Source organism: Toxotes jaculatrix, chromosome 14 (assembly GCF_017976425.1).
Source record: "Toxotes jaculatrix isolate fToxJac2 chromosome 14, fToxJac2.pri, whole genome shotgun sequence".
Classification (NCBI taxonomy): domain Eukaryota; kingdom Metazoa; phylum Chordata; class Actinopteri; family Toxotidae; genus Toxotes; species Toxotes jaculatrix.
The window spans coordinates 16,194,011-16,219,644 of NC_054407.1; the positions used below are offsets into that span (position 1 = coordinate 16,194,011).

The 25,634-nt window shown below is 35.6% G+C and overlaps 2 protein-coding genes across 3 annotated transcripts in view; both read right to left on the reverse strand.

Annotated features, from left to right (window-relative positions):
- Nucleotides 1–5,751: 5,751 nt before the first annotated feature.
- pcmtd1 (protein-L-isoaspartate (D-aspartate) O-methyltransferase domain containing 1) lies at nt 5,752–19,454 on the reverse strand. Of its 2 annotated transcripts, XM_041055434.1 has the most exons (7): nt 19,243–19,454; nt 14,290–14,371; nt 12,360–12,824; nt 11,971–12,073; nt 11,490–11,661; nt 8,898–9,021; nt 5,752–8,536 (listed from the first exon to the last, which is right to left on the reverse strand). In XM_041055434.1, the coding sequence occupies exons 3-7, from the start codon at nt 12,664–12,666 to the stop codon at nt 8,163–8,165; spliced, it is 1,080 nt and encodes a 359-aa protein (XP_040911368.1). In that variant the 5' UTR covers nt 12,667–12,824; nt 14,290–14,371; nt 19,243–19,454; the 3' UTR covers nt 5,752–8,162. The 2 variants fall into 2 exon arrangements, with proteins under 2 accessions (XP_040911368.1, XP_040911367.1); XM_041055433.1 differs by lacking the exon at nt 14,290–14,371.
- A 4,981-nt stretch (nt 19,455–24,435) lies between these two features.
- st18 (ST18 C2H2C-type zinc finger transcription factor) overlaps nt 24,436–25,634 on the reverse strand; it is a 40,922-nt gene continuing 39,723 nt past the window's right edge. Inside the window, exon 23 of the mRNA XM_041055295.1 lies at nt 24,436–25,591. Within this exon, the coding sequence (XP_040911229.1) occupies nt 25,451–25,591 (141 nt within the window). The 3' untranslated portion in view covers nt 24,436–25,450. The remainder of the gene's footprint in view (nt 25,592–25,634) is intronic.

Here is a 25,634-nt window from a genome sequence, read left to right on the forward strand (position 1 = left end):
AAAATCGGACAAAAAAAGTCAAAATTTTTTTTGACCTCAAAATGTCATAAAAAACGTCATAGTATAGTAAGGCGTCAAAATCGGACAAAAAAAGTCAAAATTTTTTTTCACCTCAAAATGTCATAAAAAACGTCATAGTATAGTAAGGCGTCAAAATCGGACAAAAAAAGTCAAAAAATTTTTTGACCTCAAAATGTCATAAAAAACGTCATAGTATAGTAAGGCGTCAAAATCGGACAAAAAAAGTCCAACTTTTTTTTCACCTCAAAATGTCATAAAAAACGTCATAGTATAGTAAGGCGTCAAAATCGGCCAAAAAAAGTCAAAATTTTTTTGGACCTCAAAATGTCATAAAAAACGTCATAGTATAGTAAGGCATCACAATCGGACAAAAAAAGTCAGATTTTTTTTTCACCTCAAAATGTCATAAAAAACGTCATAGTATAGTAAGGCGTTTTTTTCGGCCAAAAAAAGTCAAAAATTTTTTGGACCTCAAAATGTCATAAAAAACGTCATAGTATAGTAAGGCGTCAAAATCGGACAAAAAAAGTCAAAATTTTTTTGGACCTCAAAATGTCATAAAAAACGTCATAGTATAGTAAGGCGTCAAAATCGGACAAAAAAGGTCAAAAATTTTTTTCACCTCAAAATGTCATAAAAAACGTCATAGTATAGTAAGGCGTCAAAATCAGACAAAAAAAGTCAAAAATTTTTTTCACCTCAAAATGTCATAAAAAACGTCATAGTATAGTAAGACGTCAAAATCGGACAAAAAAAGTCAAAATTTTTTTCACCTCAAAATGTCATAAAAAACGTCATAGTATAGTAAGGCGTCAAAATCGGACAAAAAAAGTCAAAAATTTTTTTGACCTCAAAATGTCATAAAAAACGTCATAGTATAGTAAGGCGTCAAAATCGGACAAAAAAAGTCAAAATTTTTTTTGACCTCAAAATGTCATAAAAAACGTCATAGTATAGTAAGGCGTCAAAATCGGACAAAAAAAGTCTAAATTTTTTTGGACCTCAAAATGTCATAAAAAACGTCATAGTATAGTAAGCCGTTTTTTTCGGCCAAAAAAAGTCAAAATTTTTTTTGACCTCAAAATGTCATAAAAAAACGTCATAGTATAGTAAGGCGTTTTTTTCGGACAAAAAAAGTCAAAAAAAATTTTCACCTCAAAATGTCATAAAAAACGTCATAGTATAGTAAGGCGTCAAAATCGGACAAAAAAAGTCAAAAAAATTTTTTCACCTCAAAATGTCATAAAAAACGTCATAGTATAGTAAGGCGTTTTTTTCGGACAAAAAAAGTCAAAATTTTTTTTCACCTCAAAATGTCATAAAAAACGTCATAGTATAGTAAGGCGTCAAAATCGGACAAAAAAAGTCTGATTTTTTTTTCATCTCAAAATGTCATAAAAAACGTCATAGTATAGTAAGGCGTCAAAATCGGACAAAAAAAGTCAAAAAATTTTTTCACCTCAAAATGTCATAAAAAACGTCATAGTATAGTAAGACGTCAAAATCGGACAAAAAAAGTCAAAATTTTTTTGGACCTCAAAATGTCATAAAAAACGTCATAGTATAGTAAGGCGTCAAAATCGGACAAAAAAAGTCAAAATTTTTTTTCACCTCAAAATGTCATAAAAAACGTCATAGTATAGTAAGGCGTTTTTTTCGGCCAAAAACAGTCAAAATTTTTTTGGACCTCAAAATGTCATAAAAAACGTCATAGTATAGTAAGGCATCACAATCGGACAAAAAAAGTCAGATTTTTATTTCACCTCAAAATGTCATAAAAAACGTCATAGTATAGTAAGGCGTTTTTTTCGGCCAAAAAAAGTCAAAATTTTTTTTCACCTCAAAATATCATAAAAAACGTCATAGTATAGTAAGGCGTCAAAATCGGACAAAAAAAGTCAAAAATTTTTTGGACCTCAAAATGTCATAAAAAACGTCATAGTATAGTAAGGCGTCAAAATCGGACAAAAAAAGTCAAAAAAATTTTTCACCTCAAAATGTCATAAAAAACGTCATAGTATAGTAAGGCGTCAAAATCGGACAAAAAAAGTCAAAAAAAATTTTCACCTCAAAATGTCATAAAAAACGTCATAGTATAGTAAGGCGTCAAAATCGGACAAAAAAAGTCAAAAAAAATTTTCACCTCAAAATGTCATAAAAAACGTCATAGTATAGTAAGGCGTTTTTTTCGGCCAAAAAAAGTCAAAATTTTTTTGGACCTCAAAATGTCATAAAAAACGTCATAGTATAGTAAGGCGTCAAAATCGGACAAAAAAAGTCAAAATTTTTTTGGACCTCAAAATGTCATAAAAAACGTCATAGTATAGTAAGGGTTTTTTTCGGCCAAAAAAAGTCAAAATTTTTTTGGACCTCAAAATGTCATAAAAAACGTCATAGTATAGTAAGGCATCAAAATCGGACAAAAAAAGTCAACTTTTTTTTTTCACCTCAAAATGTCATAAAAAACGTCATAGTATAGTAAGGCGTCAAAATCGGACAAAAAAAGTCAAAATTTTTTTTCACCTCAAAATGTCATAAAAAACGTCATAGTATAGTAAGGCGTCAAAATCGGACAAAAAAAGTCAAAATTTTTTTGGACCTCAAAATGTCATAAAAAACGTCATAGTATAGTAAGGCTTTTTTTTCGGCCAAAAAAAGTCAAAATTTTTTTTGACCTCAAAATGTCATAAAAAACGTCATAGTATAGTAAGGCGTCAAAATCGGACAAAAAAAGTCAAAATTTTTTTTCACCTCAAAATGTCATAAAAAACGTCATAGTATAGTAAGGCTTTTTTTTCGGCCAAAAAAAGTCAAAATTTTTTTGGACCTCAAAATGTCATAAAAAACGTCATAGTATAGTAAGGCATCACAATCGGACAAAAAAAGTCAGATTTTTATTTCACCTCAAAATGTCATAAAAAACGTCATAGTATAGTAAGGCGTTTTTTTCGGCCAAAAAAAGTCAAAATTTTTTTTCACCTCAAAATATCATAAAAAACGTCATAGTATAGTAAGGCGTCAAAATCGGACAAAAAAAGTCAAAAATTTTTTGGACCTCAAAATGTCATAAAAAACGTCATAGTATAGTAAGGCGTCAAAATCGGACAAAAAAAGTCAAAAAAATTTTTCACCTCAAAATGTCATAAAAAACGTCATAGTATAGTAAGGCGTCAAAATCGGACAAAAAAAGTCAAAAAAATTTTTTCACCTCAAAATGTCATAAAAAACGTCATAGTATAGTAAGGCGTTTTTTTCGGACAAAAAAAGTCAAAATTTTTTTTCACCTCAAAATGTCATAAAAAACGTCATAGTATAGTAAGGCGTCAAAATCGGACAAAAAAAGTCCAACTTTTTTTTCACCTCAAAATGTCATAAAAAACGTCATAGTATAGTAAGGCGTCAAAATCGGCCAAAAAAAGTCAAAATTTTTTTGGACCTCAAAATGTCATAAAAAACGTCATAGTATAGTAAGGCGTCAAAATCGGACAAAAAAAGTCAAAATTTTTTTGGACCTCAAAATGTCATAAAAAACGTCATAGTATAGTAAGGCGTTTTTTTCGGCCAAAAAAAGTCAAAATTTTTTTGGACCTCAAAATGTCATAAAAAACGTCATAGTATAGTAAGGCATCAAAATCGGACAAAAAAAGTCAACTTTTTTTTTTCACCTCAAAATGTCATAAAAAACGTCATAGTATAGTAAGGCGTCAAAATCGGACAAAAAAAGTCAAAATTTTTTTTCACCTCAAAATGTCATAAAAAACGTCATAGTATAGTAAGGCGTTTTTTTCGGCCAAAAAAAGTCAAAATTTTTTTGGACCTCAAAATGTCATAAAAAACGTCATAGTATAGTAAGGCATCAAAATCGGACAAAAAAAGTCAAAATTTTTTTGGACCTCAAAATGTCATAAAAAACGTCATAGTATAGTAAGGCGTCAAAATCGGACAAAAAAAGTCAAAATTTTTTTTCACCTCAAAATGTCATAAAAAACGTCATAGTATAGTAAGGCGTCAAAATCGGACAAAAAAAGTCAAAATTTTTTTGGACCTCAAAATGTCATAAAAAACGTCATAGTATAGTAAGGCTTTTTTTTCGGCCAAAAAAAGTCAAAATTTTTTTTGACCTCAAAATGTCATAAAAAACGTCATAGTATAGTAAGGCGTCAAAATCGGACAAAAAAAGTCAAAATTTTTTTTCACCTCAAAATGTCATAAAAAACGTCATAGTATAGTAAGGCTTTTTTTTCGGCCAAAAAAAGTCAAAATTTTTTTGGACCTCAAAATGTCATAAAAAACGTCATAGTATAATAAGGCGTCAAAATCGGACAAAAAAAGTCAAAAAAAATTTTCACCTCAAAATGTCATAAAAAACGTCATAGTATAGTAAGGCGTCAAAATCGGACAAAAAAAGTCAACATTTTTTTTCACCTCAAAATGTCATAAAAAACGTCATAGTATAGTAAGGCTTTTTTTTCGGCCAAAAAAAGTCAAAATTTTTTTGGACCTCAAAATGTCATAAAAAACGTCATAGTATAGTAAGGCGTCAAAATCGGACAAAAAAAGTCAAAAAAAATTTTCACCTCAAAATGTCATAAAAAACGTCATAGTATAGTAAGGCGTCAAAATCGGACAAAAAAAGTCAACATTTTTTTTCACCTCAAAATGTCATAAAAAACGTCATAGTATAGTAAGACGTCAAAATCGGACAAAAAAAAGTCAAAATTTTTTTTGACCTCAAAATGTCATAAAAAACATCATAGTATAGTAAGGCGTCAAAATCGGACAAAAAAAGTCATTTTTTCGGAAAACATTAAAATGTCATAAAAAAGGCTTCAAAAGTTCGTTTTTTCTTTTTAATTCGCCAGAGGTTCGCGTCTACTGTAGTTTTACTGGTCATCTTGCTGTTTAATTATAGTATCACCTGCTAAGTTGATGTGCAACTTTACTGTTGATTTACTAGCCCCAGAGCCGTTGAAGGAGTCTCACTAGCCCTGTATGACATGTTAGCTAACGTCAGCTAAAATTAGCATGTTTTAGCTTACACAGCGGTTAGATTTTTGCAACACCTACCTTCAGTCACTCAGTGTAAAAAAATGTTATATTTAACTTGATGAATATAATTTTTGTTATTTAATGTTCTATTTTCTCTGCTGAGGAAATAAACAATGGGAAATTTTGTCAATTTTTCTCTTTTTTAATCAAGCAAAACATCTTTTGTGTTAACATACCATAGTCTTTGTTCAGAAAATGATAATATATTGCACTTTCAGGGTGTCTTGGACCTAACACATTCAGACAGAGCAGAAGAACACACAGAACAGTGCTGTTTAATAAGCAGGATTTGATGGATGCATTCCTACACTTATAAAATGCAATTCAATGCGGAAGTAATCCAAATATTCAGAATACGTTACTCAGATTGAGTAATGTAATGGAATACGTTACAAATTACTTTTTTGGGCATGTATTCTGTATTCTGTAACGGAATACATTTTGAAAGTATCCTTCCCAACACTGCGCGCGCGCGCACACACACAGTTTTAATTTTTAAATAAACGTAGTGTTTGAGTATGCATAGTATGTGTGAGCATATGTAGCTTACTTTAATACACTCTACTGACTGTATATCATGGATATCATTAGATTGTTTTTATATTGCAAATAAAGTATTCATGTTAAAATCACAGTTCGACCTTGTAGGACACAAAAAAGAGGAGTTACAATGATCAAAAGAAGCATAATGTGATTCTGACCTTTATTTTTGTGCCAAACATTTACGGAAAAAACAACACATTTTTCAAAATGAACTGCACACACTATGAGAAATCAACCTAGGCCTGATTCTGATAAAAAAAGTAACTGAACTGTTTTGGCTCTCAACAAATTAACTTAATATAAGAGCACAGAATTGGTTATGACTAACGAGTGCCATTTCTGTAGTTGAATCTTGCCCACATTAAATGAAATCACAACAGTCCCATTAACTTTGGTGCAAGGCGTGACCTGAGAGTCGAGGTTGTAGGTCCCCTGCTTTCAATACTTAATGTGCTTCCTAATTAGCAATTATCTTCGATAATGGTATATAAACTGTTGCATGCCTGTAATTGTTCATGTGAACTTTAATGGATACTACGCAAATCAAATGGGACTATGCTGTTATTGGTAATTATAAGCTGAGAAATTATTCCATTATTGCTTACTTGCAAAGCTTTCGGATGAATGTAAAAAAAAAAGAAAAAGAAAAAAGTACGGAAAATAAATGTTACCTCTTCACACACAAAAACTACTAATAGAATAATCAGCCCGTTTTCAAATAAAATATTTTTTCATTACACCAGAACAAAATGAAGACCTATAGCACTAATATATCTTATCTATTTAACAGACAGCAGTGGAGTTTTGATCTACAGAGTTCCCAGTGTCAAGATACAGTACAGCAAGAGGGCGCTACAACAAACCAAATGCAAAGTATGTATGCAGAATCATATGATAACAATACATATATATCACTTTTATATTGAATAGAATTAATATCAACAACATTCAACTCAGCTTTTGGAATACTAAATTATGCATTCAAAGTAATTTCCAAGTCTGTGACGATAAAGCATGACTCAAAAGTGTGACATCTATCAGTGATGTGCTGTTTTCTTTTTTCACCATGGAATGTTTTTTGTAGAAATATATGTTGTTGTTTGGGCTAAATTTACTGTGCCAGGAAACTCACAGAAATCCTAATGTGATGGGGTACGTTGGCACTTAAAAAGCCATCACTATCAGGGAACTTCTGCAAGCAAATTGTACTTTGATTAAAGAGGATTTACATTACAGTAAGTTCAGTCCACAGTACAAATTTAGCCAAAAAATGGCACCTTTTTTCTCACTTGAGGACTGCAGATTAAGGTGCTTTGCTGGACACTTCTACAGTCCAGAATACAAAAGGCTTCAAAATCCTCAGCGATTCTGATTTTGCATTGGTATTAAAAAAAACAAAAAAAAACGCAGTACTATACAGAATTTGAGATTTGTCTCAAGGCCATCTAATTCATTAATTATCCTTAAATGCATTTTTTTTTTTTTATTTCTTTTGTCAAAACATTTTCACACTTGATCACCTGGGACATCACCTCCAGTGACCAATCATAAGATGTGAAGCAAAGTCAGGAACACCCAAGACATATACAGTGTATTCATGCATGTACTCGTTACCGACCAACTTCTCCCCATCACCAGATCCGTCTAAAAAAGCTGAAAATGTCCACCACCATTTAACACCTGTAATCAGTTTCATCATTGTTTTAAACCTCTGATATGATTAATGAAAGTAATTTGTTATTTGCATTAACAATGGAAAGGAAACCATGGAGAGGACAGGGCATACAACACCTTATCAAACCAAGTAGGATGTCAGCTACTCATATGCAAATTGAGAAAACACAAGTATGTATGTAAGCACCCTGTAGAAAAAGTTACATTAAAAGGTGCCCTGTAGAAAAAATTATGAACCAATCTGGTCTCTCAATGCTATACTGTAATAGGAAGGTACAAAATATGTTGACCTAAAATGAAATATCCAGAAGAGCAATGACATAAGTGCCCTAGTCATGATTATGCAAGAGTGCCTTACTCTTGAAACTCAACATGGGAGGATGTGGCCTTATTCGCCTTTCAGTGTCTTTTGCTCCTCTCAGCATCAATAAATCGCCAGACACTGAGAGCAAGTTAAAGCTTCTAAAAAAGGTGCAATAAAAGTCTTCATCTTAGCATGATCATATTTTAACAAATATAGTAAGAACTTTGTTTTTTTTTTTATACAATTTTTAATCTGCAAACTTCTGCAGAAGTCCTGACATGTTGTGATAAAATCTGAATCTCAAAACGGGTTTCTGAAACTATGTCCATTTAGTATACTTTTTACAATGTTTTGTTTTTTTTCATATACAAATCAAAAGAAAATGTCAACAAAAACTAACAGGTCATGACAATCATAACATTATTATCCAATATTATCTATGACGTTTCTTTCCATTACAGTTTTGTCATCAAGATTTAATGGAAATAATGCTACATTTGTACTGAAAAGGGCAAAGGAAAGCATTTCAGCAAGAGCTGCACCCATTAAGAACTGACATCGAGGGAATCAGTCATTTCTCTCTGTAATACAGCAAATATGCTTTCAGTGACTCAGGCAGCGGTAAAGCCATTATTTGGTCTCTCAACACGTTCACTTGCCTGAGGATTTCAATGTCGCCAATGTCTCTTTCCTCCTCCTCCTCCACTTCCTTGTGTTCTTCTTCAGCGTGCTCCTCCTCCTCACTCTCCACCATTTGGGGGATCAGCTGGTTGCCTACAAAAACATAGGTGTTGATGCGTCGCCGCCGACAGCGCCTGCGTTTGCGCTTCTGGGGGACTCTTTGCATCATCCCCTTCCCCTGACTGTCCTCGTTGGCCAGGTTTCTGAGAGTGCGGCGTATGTAGATCCGAGAGAGATCCTGAAGGCTGCGGACAGTCACTGGGGCTGAGGACAAACGGAGATGACACAGTCCTTCAGGGCAATGCACCACAAAAATAAGAATAATCCATACAACTGCACCAACCCTTCAACTAGGTCAGCATAAACGAGGGAGGCCGTCTAAGAGAAAAGTGTGTCTCAGTATTTCAAGGAAAGGAAATAACTGGCTCTATCAAACAGCTGCAGGGAAAGCTTCATATGTCAGAGCAAATATTGCTTTAGGAATCATCTCATCACATCACTTTGAATGGACTGTGATTTTAAAAGATTGCCTGCTTTACACTTCAAGGCAGGTCAGGCATAATAAACACAAAGACTCGAAGTGGGTTTTTTGTTTGTTTTGTTTTATTGAGGCGGAGTAACTTACGCAGCTGGACAGCATCAGGCTTCTCTCCATCAGCTCTGCTCTGCTGGACCAAGGGGGCAAAGGACACCGCCAAGATGTTTTTGCTCTCCCATGTGCACTGACCAGTCCTGGTTATCTGGGTCAGCTGAATAAAGAGACAAAACCTGAACTCAACACTGAACACTTATAAAATACAAAATACTGTATAACATTAGGGAAGAAGGGCCCCAACCACCACAGTTCTTTCTATCTATCTATCTATCTATCTATCTATCTATCTATCTATCTATATGTATGTGTATGTGTGTGTGTTTATAAATATATATTTTTTTCTATTGTGTCTATGTTTGCACACATGATGCAGGTAAATTTACATAATAGTTGTGTGGATATTTTTCCACCTGTCGTTACTTATTGTGTTTATTTATGAATTTGTCACCTGAATACAGATTTTACTCTTATGTGGATTTGTTTCTACATCTCATTCTCCGATGCCAACAATACACTGAAGCAATCATCTCTGCATAAATACGGTACTTGCTTATTAAATGAGATTCACACACCTAAAGATTCATTATGGGTGGCAGAGTTATACGCACTGTGCAACCAGAGAAAGATAAAAAACATGCCCCTAGAGAAGAAATATACTCTTCTTTACATTTGCATATATGCTGTCACATCAGATAGGTGCATCAAACATTAATTCAATTTTCTTTTTAAGCAGTGGGATTAAAGACTGTGAAGTAGCTGGGCTTTTCAAAGGCAACAATCCCAAAGGTGTACAAATGGATGGGATGGGTCATAAAGATAAAATTCTCTTTCATGATATATGTACATTTATACTGATATCAATTTATATTACAATATAATACATTACCTGGAAAAATCCATTCAGAATGTGTTAATAAAGAGAGGCAGAAATATCTGTTTTTTGATACCTGACAAATAACATTACTTTATCAAACTAATGCAGAAATCAATCAAAATCTAATCTGTTAGTTTCATTGAGATGAAGAGACCTGAGTCCAGCAGAAGAAATAAAAAACAAGCCTGTCAAACACAAGCGCATACAGACAGTATCAGAATTGATCACAGACGCCTATGAAAAAAAGGTCAAAAATTGAAAGTTTATACTAATCCAATAGGAAGACTTCCAAGCTATAATTCCTTCATAAAAATCTAATATTATCATTAAATAATTTCTAGTCTGGTGATTGATTTGAAACACTGGCTTGGTACTGCCAGAGATATTAAAGGAGTACCTCAAATGGTATAAACAGAATTGAAATACCTCTGATGACAGAAAAATCACTTCAACTAATGATTATTTTCAATTTTCATAATTGATTAATCTGCCAGTTATTTTATTGATCAACTGATGAATCGTTCGGCCCATAAAACATCAAACTGCTGGTGTGAGCGGCTTGCAGCGTGAGAGGTGGCTCTCAGCAGATAACAGATATCAGGCCTTAAAAAGTAATTACCAGTGCACGGTATGACAATCATCAAAACACCATTACACCACATGAGGCTGTGGAATCATCATGCATGGTAATAATGTACGTGTTTAAATGTTGTGGTTGGAGGTTTAATGGCTTGAGGAGCATTCATGTGGCACACTACAGGTCCAGTAATAAAAGCAGATACTGTGGAGGTCTTGAAGTAAAGTTCATCCATTCACAGCTATCACTAGTGTACTGATGCACCATACAAGTACTACATTAAGCACTGTAACACTCACTACACTACTCGCTATAGTGTGATGTTCCATATGTGTCCACTCTCACTCTGGAGAGCCATTTTTAAAAAAAAATCTCTGGCGGAGATGGAGGAGGAGAACGTCAGCTTGGCGCTGATGAAAGGCCAGAACAAAGAGAAATGTAATGTGTTTGGAAAATTGTTTGCATTAGTGTAAGCATGGCCTGAGGGGATATGAGTTGTAGCTGTTTCATGCTGTTTAGATCTTACCGAGATCCCTGAACAAAATTATATTTAATTATTCTCCCCACCATGATTCTTAAGTGTGCAGACTGTTTTCATTCTCACCACTGACTTTTACCTTCTTTAAAAACACAGTATGACATATCTGATTGATATCTTTTAAGAACACTGCCCTCTGAACTCAATTTAGACTGTATTTGGGCCTTGGTTTAATAATTACCAACATAAAACATCAAAACCTTGGGTCACAATATCAAATCTAAGCCAGGCTTTGCTTCAATTCAGCTCCTTTATTCCTTTAAATGCTTTAAATTGCCCAAAATCCTTGACCGTGAGCCGGTCAAGATCTTTACCCTCCTTACTGGGAAAAGTTTTTGCCATCCATTTTCTCCACCAACATCCCAAAATATCCTGAATGCCGTTTTACATGGCACACAGTCTGTCCACACACACACACACATCCACCATTTTAAATAAAACATTTATTGTGTGTGCTCCTTACACAGCTGCTCAAATCCAGGGGCAGTTGTGGCTCAATAATGCATGTGAAGGTTGCATAACCAGTCTTGCAGGTCAAAGCCATTTTACCTTGTTTTCCCTCATGTGTTAGCATTTTGAACAGCAATCAGCATGTGTTGATTCTATATTATTCTGGTGGCTTGCAGAACATACCTGATCTTCAATAGGCATCACCAGAATGCCGCCAATTTTGAGTAGTACTTTCATGTAATTTTCATGGTCCTTCTGCACTCCGGCGCCACAATAAATGCGGTCGTATTGATGACTGTCTGTTGAGATTTCAAGGCAGTTCCCCACCACAAAGACAGGTTCACAGAACTCAAACCTGTGAACAGATAACAACAACTACAGTGAATAAAATACATCAAACAACCATGGAAGACATTTTTTTCTTTATTCCAGGCACATCATCACATTTGTAAGCTGTGACATAATTATGCAAATTAGATGAGTAGAACTACAGAGATTTAAATGTATTTAATTTGCAAGGCAAAGTCTTAAGGTGCAAAGCAGCTAAGCTGGCAAAACTGTTACTAATGCTGTGGTTTGAATGCATCCACATCCTGTTAAAGGAGAAGTTTGAAATTTTCTATCTAGCTCTCATGAAAGTGTATTTTCCAAAACATGTACTCACTTATCAAAGCTGTCACTATTCTTTATGAAATCATCCAGTTTCTCTCTGGCATATTCAACCACGTCCTTATGGAGTTCAACTCCATGGTTCACACCAAATGGCCCTTTGAAAAAAAAAATGTTTTATCAAATGAGAGAATATTAATTAGCAACTGTTTTTTATAATCAACTAACCTTTGAAGTCATTTTTATAGTAAAAATGCTGAACACAAATTTACTGTTTTTCTTGGTCTTAAATGATAGCAACCTAAATATCTTTCGCTTTTGGAGCCCTACAGTCAATGATTCATGTAGTCACACACTCACTTTCCCAGGTAAATGTGTTATCTAGATCCTACAGAACATCTGAGCGTTTCCCACAGCTGTGGAAAAAGGGTACCCTGTGCTTACCAATGATAAGGCCAACCATTGTGCTCAGGTAGCCGGTTCCACTGCCCAGATTGAGGAAAGAAAGTCCTGGCTGCAGTTTGAGGGCCTCCATCACCTCAGAGTATATACACGGAGCAGACAGGTGTATGTTGCCGTGCTTCCATGCCAAGTCTTTGTAGGCACTGTCCCGGTAGCCATCCAGATAGTAGTCACCGCGGTCTATGGCCCGAAAAGCCTGTTCAACTTTTTCTGTGCGAATGTACTGAGCTTCTTTCAGATTATCAATGAGGTCGTCATTGTCTTCCCCGGCGCTCACTGCTCCCCCCATGGCAAAAAGAGAAGAGAAACACAAGGGGCGAAGTTGTACTCAGGATGAGTGATCCCTTCTCACAGTGGCATGGAGATGGACGGCTGGCTGAAGGATCCTGCCGCTGTGACTCCTCAAGCGTCAGTTTAGACAACAGTCATATCCAGGGAGCAAGTGACCTGAGAAAAATGATATAAACATGTTATGGCGATATGCCTGCTACAGATACCGTGTCTGTTTAAATCTGCAAGTAGAGCGCAGAGTAAAGATGCTGACAAAAGCAAGTAAAGATTTTTTTATATATATTCTTCCACAACTGGGAGTTTGCTTTTGATGAAAAATTAACCACTCAATGAGTCAATGACATTTTATCCCATAGTAGCGTTTCTTCCTAATTAAAACTTAAGCGATTTATGCTTTGACGTGCATTTGCAACATGCCAAATTAAATAATTTAGCTGGATTTATGTAAATGTTTACTATAGAAAATGTATTCATTAAACTATCATGTTTGAAACTATCATGTTTGTGACCTCATTAAGACAGCCTTAAAATGAATATATTGGATATCGCAATAGCCGACTCCAGAGAGTAAACTTTTATTTTTCATGGTTTATTGGATCATTAATTTAATTAGTTACCTGTGACTTTCCTGCTATGACATGTCAAAATATCTGCAGCGAAAAAACTCTACTGGTCACGTTAAAGACCACAAACTAAACTAAAATAGGATCCAGTTTTAGTAGGAAACAGTGCTAACAAAAATTTTGCATGCAGTGTATAGTGCTGTATATGTGACGTTAAAAAAAAAAAATCTGCATTTTTATACTATTTAGTAACTGTTTCGAGTCTCTCAAATGTATTTTTAAAGAATGCCAAGAATATTTGCTTATTCTTAGCTTTCCGTGATAGTGACTGAATATCTTTTATTTTTACAGTGCTGGCTGGAAAAAACAAGCAATTTTGCGCAATCCTGCTGACAAATAAACAAACCGACAAACAAACAAACCTACCGACACGGGTGAAAACATAACCTCCTTGGCAGAGGTAAATAATAATTAGCTGCAGCTCTAATATTAACAGACTGAATTCACTGACTGCTTCTGACACTGTCACAACCAAAGCCTGGTGTAAGGCCTGTAAGGCTGACACTGTCTGGCCAAGTGTCACAGTGCTTATGTCTGTGGAGTCTGCAATGTCCAGAGGGCAAGTGTGGGGTTACGTAACATAAAGCTGACATTAGGGGTGGGCAATATGGATAAAACCCCCCTATCATGGCACACAGAATTTTATTTTGCTGTATCAACATAAATATACACTGTTATGTATATATATGTTGTCTCACAGTATACACTGCCATTTCATTTGGTACACCTAGATATAAAGTGCCACATTGTTTAAACATGTGATAAATACACTGATGGCAAAAACATCCCTCACTGCTACAGGGTGGCTGGGTATACTGTAGCTGGGGATGCAGTCGAGGGAGACAAGTCTTGAATTCCCTCTCTGCCTTCTCAGCATCTCCACATCTGACTCAGCTAATAAAGATTAAATTCAGAGGTGACTTTGTAGTGGGAGGCCTGGTAAGGTAATTTTCCATTGGCTCTTTCTTGCAGGCAAAAAGAGTCATTGATTTGCTCACCATCACTGATTGTACAGAAGTGTAATTTTTAAACCATTTTTTCTCTCTGCCCCTCTCTGTAATGCAATGTCCTTTGAGTTGCCTGCAGTTGAAAGAAAACACAGAAAAATGGGTCAGGGGACGTATTCTATAAGAAAATTGCTTTTGAGCACAGCCATACAATCTTACCCATGATAATCCAGTGTCTTGAAACAGGTCATTATTCATCAAATCCTTTCAGACAAATCAAGAACTGCCAGATAACATTTGTTACTATAGTAAAACTAGTCCTAAACAAAAAAAATTGCCTCCTTGTAAAGAGGAATGCAGTGGTAAACACACACAGGATGTCCTCAGTTGACCCCTGGTGTGTATGGAACGCCATTTCAGGTCATGATGGGCTGCTGCGACCCGGTTAGGAACACCTCGCTGAACCAAGCAGGATGACGAAACGTGTAACAGATCCTCCGGCAACACAAGATCAACTCTGGTGCTGTAACTAAATGCCAAAGGCCTGTCTGGGCAGCACACCCAAGACGTACGCAGTGCTGATCAGCAGACAGTTTGAGGTAAACTGTTAATCTTCATGGTTAAAAAGAATTTACTGTGTAAACTTCAAAACACCAGAGCACTTTTCCAATATGATATGTATATGAAAGTAATCGTGTATAAATAAAGCTCATAGTAAATTTACAGGCCTTACTTTTGCAGTAACAATGAGAAACATACACTTAGCAGCCACTTAACTCTACAGTCTAATGTGATTCAATACAACTGTTCTGCCATAACGTCCAGTTTTATGATGTGTATAATAACCACTGTCAGAGGTTTTGATTCAGTTATATTTTTTTAGAATTGAGGTCTCAGTTTGTGATGATGTTGTTGTATTGGACTGTATCATTTTCAGATGTGTTCCTGATATTCTGCCCCCACTCGTGTGTAAATAAGAAGAGAAACACCTCTCAACGTGATGCAGTCCAGTACACCAACTTTACACATAACTGAGTTTACACATTTCCCAGAGTATCAATAAAAACTAAAACAATAAACTTTGCAAAGACAGTATTTAAGGCACAGCTATTGTATTGGATCAGATTCTACAGGTGTAGCTAATAAGCTGGTCACTGATTGCATTTGTGATGAATAACTTTCTTACCTTTTAATACTAACTTCACACAAAACCTGCCTGTGAACTTACATTTCATGAGCCAGGTGTGAATGTCAGTGTACTATTTTCACTACAACAAAAAAATGTGAGCATGTAAAATTCACACTGAAGCATGAGACCAAATTACACCAACATTCACTCTGCACAGTGCTCAGGTGTTTTGCTGCAAAGCCATACCAATGAATTTGATGATCGCCTCATCTGGGTAATGAGTCCTCATCTAATGCTGCCACAAGTGAAAATGTTCCACCTGTCTAACACTATTCAGTGACAAGGTATCTCAAAACTAACCATGACCCAGTTACCATTAAATCCACAGTAGATATTCATGGAAATATAAATTATTAATTGATCATGATTTTGGTCACGCACCACAGTTAAGTTCAAATCTCCAATATCACAAAATTTGAAAAGTGGAACACTATAAAATTTTCTGCATGTATTCTTGCTCCCAAGAGGAGGAATCCACTGGATTTTGTTGGCCTTCTGACCTCTCCAAGGCAAACCTTTTACACATAATCCCTTATTACATATTCTTAAGAGCAGGTAGTTACTGTAGCAAGCTAATGCTCCCAAAAGGAAAAGGCCCCTTAATTGTTTTGACCCTACGACCTTAGGCCATTTTTCCACCACTACACTATTAAAGGTTTAGAGGCAGGAGAAAAGAAAAATCAACTTAGCAATATACTGCCTTATGATACAACAGTAATACTACTGACATGAATAAACATAAGGGTGAGGCATAACTTCCATTTACAGGTCTTTTTAATACACTACATAAGACCAATTTCTATTTAAAAATTATTTTGCCATTTCAGACGTATGTCTTATTTTTCACTTACACAGTTTTGGGTAATGTTAATGGTATTATCATATCCAGAAATATTTTTTCATTTCCACAACAACACAAGACACAGAGTTTAATGAGCCACTCAGCATAATGAACCTTATTTTAGCATCTTCCTCAGACGAGAATATAAGAAACACTGCCATGCAAAGCTCTGAACATTTTCATGCTCAGCAGTGGATAAACCCTTTTGATTTAGGAAGTAATAAGGCTTTTTCTCTGGCTCCATCCTCAAGCTAGTGGTAATGATCTCATGGTGATTTCAGACTTAATTAAAAGTGTATTTGCATCACTATTTATTTAAGCGAATCTGACCACTAGATTCTGTGTTAATTAGCCACAAACAGCCGAGAGATGTGACAGTAAAGGCACTTGTTGTGCCAGGCTAACAGCAGGAACAGACGCCATCTGAGTTTGTGTGAAACAACTCAGATTTTCAAGTTTTACCAGACCTCCAGTGGGTTCTCTTATTCTCCTCTGGATCCTCTTAACTTTGCTCCAGCTGTCTCTGTGTATTCAAGAAGAGCAGTCATACAGTTTTGGGATACGTTTGAAATTTTGGCTCAAATTAAAAACATTTTTGGCTCAAGCAGCAATGTCATTCCCTCAGTTTGTGGAACCTAGATAAACGCAAAACTGTTTACATCTTGCCTCTGACTTTCTACACAATCACAAAGTTCGCTTTCAGTCTGAACACATCTTTAAAACAGCAATTAATTTATCTAACTATTACTTTATCTGATGTGTGATGAGCAGACTCTCAGGTCAGGATTTGTCATCATGTTGATGGTTCAGAATAACAGTTTTAACACATTTGAAATGATCTGATGATTTTATTTGCCCTCTGTGACACTGTAAACTGAACATCTTTGGGTTTTGGACTAAACAAACAACTTGGTGACATCACCTTGTGATTTAGAACAATGTGAGGTGCATTTTTCACTAATTTGATACAGTTTATAGACCAAATGAGAAAATAATCACCACAATCACCAGATTAAACAGTACTGACAATAATCATCAGCTGCACCTCTTGTCCCCCTAACTGCACCTGCTTCACCTATATCCTCGTCGCATTCGCTGTCTCAGCTACAGCAGGAACCGGGCAGCCTGTGAGCTTTGTCTTCCAGCAGCTGACACTGACTTGAAGCCTTGGTGTGAGAAGAGAAGTGGTAGACCAGAGGCACAATCACACTCTCACCCCTGACTTTGGCCTTCTCTGACTGGCTAGAAGGGCCACGCTTGCTCAGAAACTTTAGAAGGGAATATCTCTTTACTGCTGCCAGGCTGTTCAATGAGTCTGGGTCACAGAAGCCTTTGACAGCACCTCTCTACGTTTTGAGGCATATTTCAACAAAACAAACACTAGAAAACAAAAGTTACATATAGTAGCTTCAAATCCAGAATACACTTTTTATGCATATCAAACCAATAGTTTGAGCTCAAATCAGGACCTTGATTACTTTGGATCAAGTAGTTTGGGAAAAAATCTGGTGTAAAGTCAGTGTGTCACAACAATCAGTGTCAGTCAGGATTTTCATATCTTCTGCGACTCCCCTCAGTTTCAGCTTGTTGCTACTAGTTGTGAGAAATAATTAGGCTGGCTTAATTAATGTTAATGATGATTATTTTAGTAGTTATTACTAAAATGGTGGTGCTTCTGGCCTCCTGACCAACAACAGGTGATATCAGATCCAAACTGAATTTTTGACTTGTAGTTGCTTGTAATTTTAGCTACGTGCAAATGAAAACTCAACCTCATTAGACTGAATAAGTTATTTGAAAGGACTTGGATTTGGTAAGTGAATCTGGATTTGATTAAATGCTATGAAAGCGACCTAACTGTACCAAAATATTAGCAACACCTTAAAATCATAACTTCCAGATACAACTAAAGTAAGGCGGCAGGGAGGTGGTCCTGTTTTTCTGGTCACTCAGTTTACATGCAGCGGTGATCACAGATGATCCTAAATTCCCACAACTGACACCTGATGAAGCCAATCAGCTGTGCACCTGGTCACGTGCTGCAGTTGCCACACAGACGGCAGCCTGTCAGCCAATCAGAGGCGAGGACACTTTCTTCGCACTGCGTGTGACGATGGAGCAAAACAACAACAGCGTTTTCATGAAATGTTGTCAAGCGTTATTAATCATGGCTGCTCCTTAATCCTGCCAGTCCACATCTGTGAGGGGCACACGGCGACTCAAGCATTCATGACACACAAGCTGACAAACACTGAGAGAGACTGTGTGTATATGTTTATGTGTGTGCGTGTGTATTTGTGCATTCATCCAGCTTTTGTTCCCACTTGTCGACCAAAACGCAGTTGCTGGCCAGCTCTCTGCAGTGCGATTAACCTCAATCTTTAGCAGCAACTAGCTGAACCGGTTTGTTCAGAAGAGGAATGAGAAATGTCATCCCTGCAGGGTTTTTAATAAATGCTGAGGACGATTCCAAAAAAAAAAAAAAAACAATAGCAAAAACAGACAGAAAAGATAACTGATTTCTCGCAGCCCCTTCTGCCTGATGTAGCTAAAGTCTCCGCATGAGCAGCTTGTACACAAATTCAAAATGAAAGACGAGGTTGCGCAAAAAATGCATGTATTTTACAAACGTCGGTCACGTTGACATGGTGAAGTGATATGGTTTAAATTGAGAGTGAAGCGTGTTAAGTCCGTATGTGGCGTGGGACCGCGGCATCTGAGCTAAAGTTAACCTGGCTAACGCTAGCTTCTGTGGGCCTGAGTGCGCCATCATCAAAACATAGACAAAGCAGGTTAGGTAAGCTCGCCTCTTTATCCTGCCGTTACACGGCTAGCAAACACACAGCACACCAACTCTGGCGTGTCACATCAAATAACAGCTAACAAAACTGTTAGCCAGAGAGTTAGCCGAAGACACAGCATGCTAACTCACAGACAAACTGCAGTTAGCTGAGAAGAAATTAAAAATACTCACAATGCCGTGTCGCATTAACTCACTCCTTGAAACTGGGTGCACTGTGCAATGCGACGGTCAGTGACAGTCACTTTGACTTTGAGACGTGAACTGCCTCCCGTAGAGGCTGAGGACTAGTTAACTGAGCTAACTAGCTGGTTGGGAAAGGTAAAGTAGTAAGGACGAGCCGCTGTGTCGAAGTGGGAGAAGAAAGAAACAGCTGAGGAGAGGATGTAAACACAGGTCACGTGGTTTTAAAACGTTGTCGATAGAGGGAAGCACTGTTGCTTCACATCTATCTATTCATCTGTCTGTTTTAGTATATTGTAGAAAATCTTTTTTTTTTTTTTTTTTTTTTAGAGAACTTTGTGTTACAGTCAAATAGTTTTGGTAATACTTTGGGTATCTATCTATTGCAACAGTTAGTCAATTGATTGGTCGATATACGACAAAGTATTTTGCTAATTTAATAATCGTTTTTTTTTCTAGCAATAGTTCCAGAAGGCTCTAACTTATCACCTGTGAATATTTTCTGCTTTTTCTTGGATAGTAAACTGAATATCTTTGGGTTTTGAATTGTTAGTTGGACCAAACAAGGAATCTGAACCTAACAGATATTTTTCACTATTCTTTTTTTAAACATTTTATAGACAAACAGCCTATTGATTAATTGATTAATTGAAACTGAAAGCTCCTCTCCAACAATGTTGAAGTACATCACGTAATGTTGCTCAGTCTCTACTAGCTATGCTCCTCTATCTATTTCACTATTGTTTATTTTGAATCTTATCAAGCTTCAACAATACTAATGGCAATACAGTATCAAGGCTCTTTTCACTGTAGCCTTTTTGGAATAGTTTTATAGTTAGGAGTGGTAAAAATATGTACTTCACTACAGAGAAAATCACACCAATTACTGAGAATAAACACTGACAGCTTTCTAAATTGAACCATGACAGAAAACATATTGATGTCTTTATATATTGCACGCTTACTTTATGTAATTGAAAAGTTTAAAGATCCAACAATGCCCTCTTTTGTTGCATCTTGAATGACTTAGTTTTTACCATCTATCTAATAGATTAAAGGTGGAAGAACTAATTGCAAACTGTTGTACAAACTGTGGCTTTTGTGCAGCCCACATTTTTTTTTTTTTTTTTTTTTTTTTGGAGTGTTTTGGAGTCAAAGTGTGGTCAAATGTAATTTTTAATGAACTGCGTTACAGAAAGAAATTACATCCAATACAGAGAACAGATGTTGTTTGCTAACGCAAAAAAAACAATTAACCTGGCATCACTTTACTGCAGTTTGTTTTGTAGTTTCTTTAACTAAAACAGTCTAATTTAACTCATGTTTTTTTCAGCTTTTTTAAATGGAAAGATCATATTTAACAATGTCCTCTATCTGTTTTTCTGTTTATCTAAACTGGTCACTGGGTGGCTTAAGTAATAAACACATTCTCATTACTGGTGAAATCTCACCAAGGAAAACATGTAAGAGGAAAAGAAAATAGTTCAGGATTAATATGGCTATGATAACAGTATGGTTCATTAACACTGCCTTTAACAAGAGAATATAAAATTGGGATGATCCTGGAAAGCTTCGCCCACCTTGTAACCTTGCATATTTCCCTTAAGGAAAGCCCTATATTTAGCCTGCACTTGGTTTGTGGTCTGTTCTGGAAGTGTGGGAATGGATGATTACCAGGTTTAATAAGGAAGCAGTGGTGGTCAGCAGGCGCAAGCAGGTCTGGGCTGGCCGGCTTTCACTAAACAAGCTTTTTCTTGTACTGCAGTGGTAGTTTGCTCTGTAACACATATAGTCAAGGTTTCAGAGACCTCACTTCACCTCATCTTCTGATATTACTCTAGCTTACTTATTTTAGGAGGAAGATATTGCATGCAAAACATGCATATGGTGTTTTAAAGGCACAGTTATAGGCAAAACTGATTGTTTGCCTGTATTTTTCTTAATTCTTAGAAAGGACAGTAAACTAGTATTTAATAGATTACATGTAATTTCTCTGTTATCTCCAACCAAAAACTTTTTTTTTCTGCAGGACTAAATGTTCTGGGTGAACAGTTGCCGAAGTGGCTGGTAGAGAAAACATGCTCCTGAGATCCACCAACTCAATTCAAAGTGGAGAATGAGTTGATTTCATTTTCTGTTACAGTAAATACATCTTGTGGCAAAACACCTTTTGCGGTGTGAGCTGCTGCCCCCCTGCAGCATGTCTTCCTAAGGTGAAGTATTTGTTTACTTCCTCAGGGGGTGGTTTTAATTGCATAACACTGAGAGATATTGAGCCCTACTTACATGAACACAAACTATTAAAAGTACAGAATACGCCAGGATGCAGAGTGGTTAATTTGGGTTCATTCAAGTCTCTTTAGTAACTGAATACCTACTCATCCAGGATCATTAGTCATGTCACTCACGGCCTTAAGAGGCCTGACTAATGAATCATCAAGCTCAAGATCATGATCTTCTCTCCACGTTTGTTGACCTGTTTTTAGCATCATTAGTATGTGTCACATGAAACCAGGTCCATAGAATGGATTTTAGAAATACAGAGGTCAGAAGTCTCACACCTCCTAAGAAATGCTTTTAACAAGCCACAGAAAGTCCATATTGTATGTGTTAAAATAGTCAAATTTAAAGATGGTGAATCAAAAAGTATCACAGATTTGAAGACATATCACGTATAACTCCTCAGGCCATTCTACGATCGAATACTGAGAATACTCAGTGTCCTCAGCGAAGGCCTTCATAAAAATACACATATATCACTTTTTAAAAACTAGGCTATTGCACTATTGCACACAAAAGCAGGATCCTAGATTTGGCCACACTTGCTTCTTATTATAAATATAAACAGATAGTTCACCTCAGCAGGGTTAGCTGAGGTCACACCCTAACATTTTGTGTGTGTGTGTATGCATAGGTATGTGTGTGGCCTTTAGGTTACTTTATATATCTGTAACACTCGCATTCAACACACACAGCAAATACATTACAGGAAGACATGACTGTCTGTGGCACAGCAGGAAATATGTTTGTGGTGCACTGAGTGTCAGTTAACAGCTTCATATCCTGAATGATGTGTTGTTACTACACCACAGATTTAACTTGGGTTTAATTTTGCCACACAATCTGCCTCTGTTTCAACTTGTTCTTGCACATAGTTACTCTTATTCCCCACTTGAACGTCTGTAAATAAATACTTCAGAGATTGGTCTATAAAATGTCATAAAATTGTGTAAAATAACTGTCATAAGTTCCCACAAAACACAAAGACATTCAGAAAAGCAGACAATATAAACAAAGCCACAAATTTTTGTCATTTGATTTGAAAAACTTAATTGTATGTCTGAGTAACATCATTACTGCCAATGATAGGAACAGGAACAATTGTTTATTAAACAAGTTTAATAAAAAGCCTGGTTCTGTCATTTGTTTCACTCCTCATACAATAGGAAAAAAATAAGAGGAGAACTCAAATGTACTTCACTTTGAAGGTAATGCCATTTTTGGTCTTTATCAATGATAAAACGTTATCTGAAATATGTAAATCGAGCTAAGAATGGAGAATTTAGTCACTTAATTGATTAGTCGATTGGCAGAAAAATTACCGGCCACTATTCTGATAACTGATTGATGGTTTATGTTATTTTAGGAGTAAAAATGACACAATATTACCAATATTTCGTGCTTCTTTTTTTTCTTCTTATGTAAAAATAAATTCAACATTGTTGTGTTTTGGACTGTTGTTGTTGGTCATATCAAAAAAAGATATCAAACTGGGCTTTAGGAAACTGTGATCAACATTTTTCACCATTCTGACATTTTATTGACCAAAGTATCAATCAGTTAATTTGATAAGGAAAATCTAAAACATTTAGTTGCAGCCCTAAACTTAATACATTGAAAAAGATTGTAGTGTGCACTATATTTTGATTTATTTCAAGTTTGATTTCTAACCTCAAACACCACTGACCACTCCCTGTTGTTTCAGATGTAATGTCAAATATTCACCACTAGGTGATGCTGATGCCTAAGATTCATACCTTTTGACTTTTGAGGTAACTGGGTTCACATTTGACTGACGGTGGAGTAAAGCTTTGAGAAGCCACACAACCATTTGAAAAGTTTATTTCTACCATACACAAACTGTACAACACAGCGCATATCTGTTTATTATGAAATAGTAAAAGTAATAGGAAGTTTCAATTTACAAACTACTTCAACTGAAAAAGCATTACATTTTAATGTAAAAGAAAAGAAATACAATACAATTTCATATCATACTAATATCGTTCCACAAAAAAGCATTTCACATTACAAAACATCAAATACTAACAGGGAAAAAATAAATATTATTCACAAAACTTCCTGAGCAAACGATGTGTGGTATAGGAATTAAATATAAGAAATTATAAATAAAGGATTGTTAGGTTTAAAGAATGTGATTCAGTTTTTAAAAGATTAAAATTCTTTAAAACATATGGAGTATTTGGATAAAATAGGGTCTTATTTTTTTTTATCTGTAATTTGGCTCTTTTGCTGTTACATTAATTTCTTCGAAATGTCCTAGGCTACATGTCTTTGACTTCTTTTTGCAGAAATGAAAAATGTATTGCTCAAATGAATTACAGTTTTTTTGTGTTTTTTTTTTTCTCTTGGGATTAGCCTCATGTTAAATTGAGACGTATAGTTTGGTGATACGACTACAGTGTCCCATTTCTCTTTTTGTTGGAAGGGCAGAATGGTGAACTAAAAATACAAAGTAATCGAAATACAAAAGTGCAATTGATGCAAACAAACAACTGATTAGCCAACAACTATCATTTGTCTATGTTTTCATTTCTTTTCTTTTTTTTTATCTTTTTCTTTTTTTTTCCTTTTTTTTTTGGCATTTAATGATTGAAACTGAAATGCGAGTTGTAGTGGTAGTCAGCTCGGTTTTTGAAATAGCTACTATTCAAATCTGCCCCAAGCGTTACAAGAATATTCAAACTGAAAGACTGGTTGAAATGTTAAGGCTTGTAAGCAGTTTAAGATAAAACAGGAGTAGATTTTTTTGTTGTTTTGTTTTGTTATTTTTTAATTCCCTCCGTTCTTTTCCCCCCTCTCCATGCTAGCAAAAGTTAAAATAAACACCAGACTTTTCAATCTCAGTCATGATATTTCAAAACCTGACTCTGAGATTACAGCTACTGAAACAACGGTATTTCAACAGTCATCAGGAACGTTTCCTCCTATGAAAATAATTGTACTGTATAATAAATTAGACACCATCCACATAATACTGTCCTACCACAAAACATAGTACTCGTATATTTTTATGGATTCATATACATTTAGGCACATACTATATGCACACTCCAAAGTGTGTGCACAGAAGGCAGTTTAATATCTATATAAAGAAAGACATCTCGACAAAGTGGATTTTTGATTTTTGTTGCACTCTTCTTCTGGCACGCTATGCAAAGCAAAATTTGACATTCAGTTCACCGAGTGATGTTGCATTCTTGCTCAGTGTCACCTCCTGGTTGCATTCAACTGTTATTGGTTGAGAAGAAAAAGGTACAGTACAGTTGCATTGCATTTTTTTTTATCTCACTGTTCACTATGTCTTACCATACATTCAGATTCCAATAAAGAAAGCAAAAGCAATGCTTAAAAATATTGATGCTTAGTTATTTTGGTAGATTTTTACTTTGAAGGGAGATCCAACTTATGGTCTAATAATATAGGTTTTTCAACACTAGATGGCGAAAGTATGCCATGAAATTGGAATGTGCTTCTATGTAATTTACAATGTGCAGAAAGTCAAACAGATTTCTCAGATATTAAGCATTTACAATTCAAGAAATAAATAAAAATCAAGGAAATAAATACACTGATGAACAAATATAATAATAAATAGCGATAATATAAGAATGACATGAACACATACAGATTAAAATCAAGCAAACCATACAAAATAATTAAGTGCAAGAGGGGTAAAAATCTCACCAGGATAAACATATCAAGTGAATGCAGAAACAGTAAAAGCATTACAAATCCGGCTGGTAATTTTCTCAGTGCAGTGTATTTACCTGGAAATGCCAAACACATTTCCCAAAGCCTTGTCTTATACATGCAGCCAAGCCAGCACTCTTCAGTAAAATAGAGCTATCTAGTGCCATTATCCCAAGTCAAAGAAACCTCTTGGTAGCTCTACAGCTTAAACATGGATGCCCTTAATAGCCTGTTTGATATTATCCAAGAGGGCCTTGCACTCTGGAGAGTATTCATGCTCCGAGTTGTTGTACATATCAGTTAATGTGTTCACATAGGCTTCAAAATTATGCTCACTGATGGGTCCCTGCAACAAAAACATGTTTAACTATTAGTGAAAACAGCACAGC

Bases quoted from the DNA above. Each gene is read 5' to 3' on its own strand.
- pcmtd1 (XM_041055433.1), bottom strand. From the start codon at position 12,666: ATGGGGGGAGCAGTGAGCGCCGGGGAAGACAATGACGACCTCATTGAT. The intron at 11,662-11,970 runs GTGAGTACATGT...ATCTGTTCACAG, and splicing joins AATAGTGACAGCTTTGATAA to GTTTGAGTTCTGTGAACCTG. The intron at 9,022-11,489 runs GTATGTTCTGCA...CTCTTTATTCAG, and splicing joins TGATGCCTATTGAAGATCAG to CTGACCCAGATAACCAGGAC.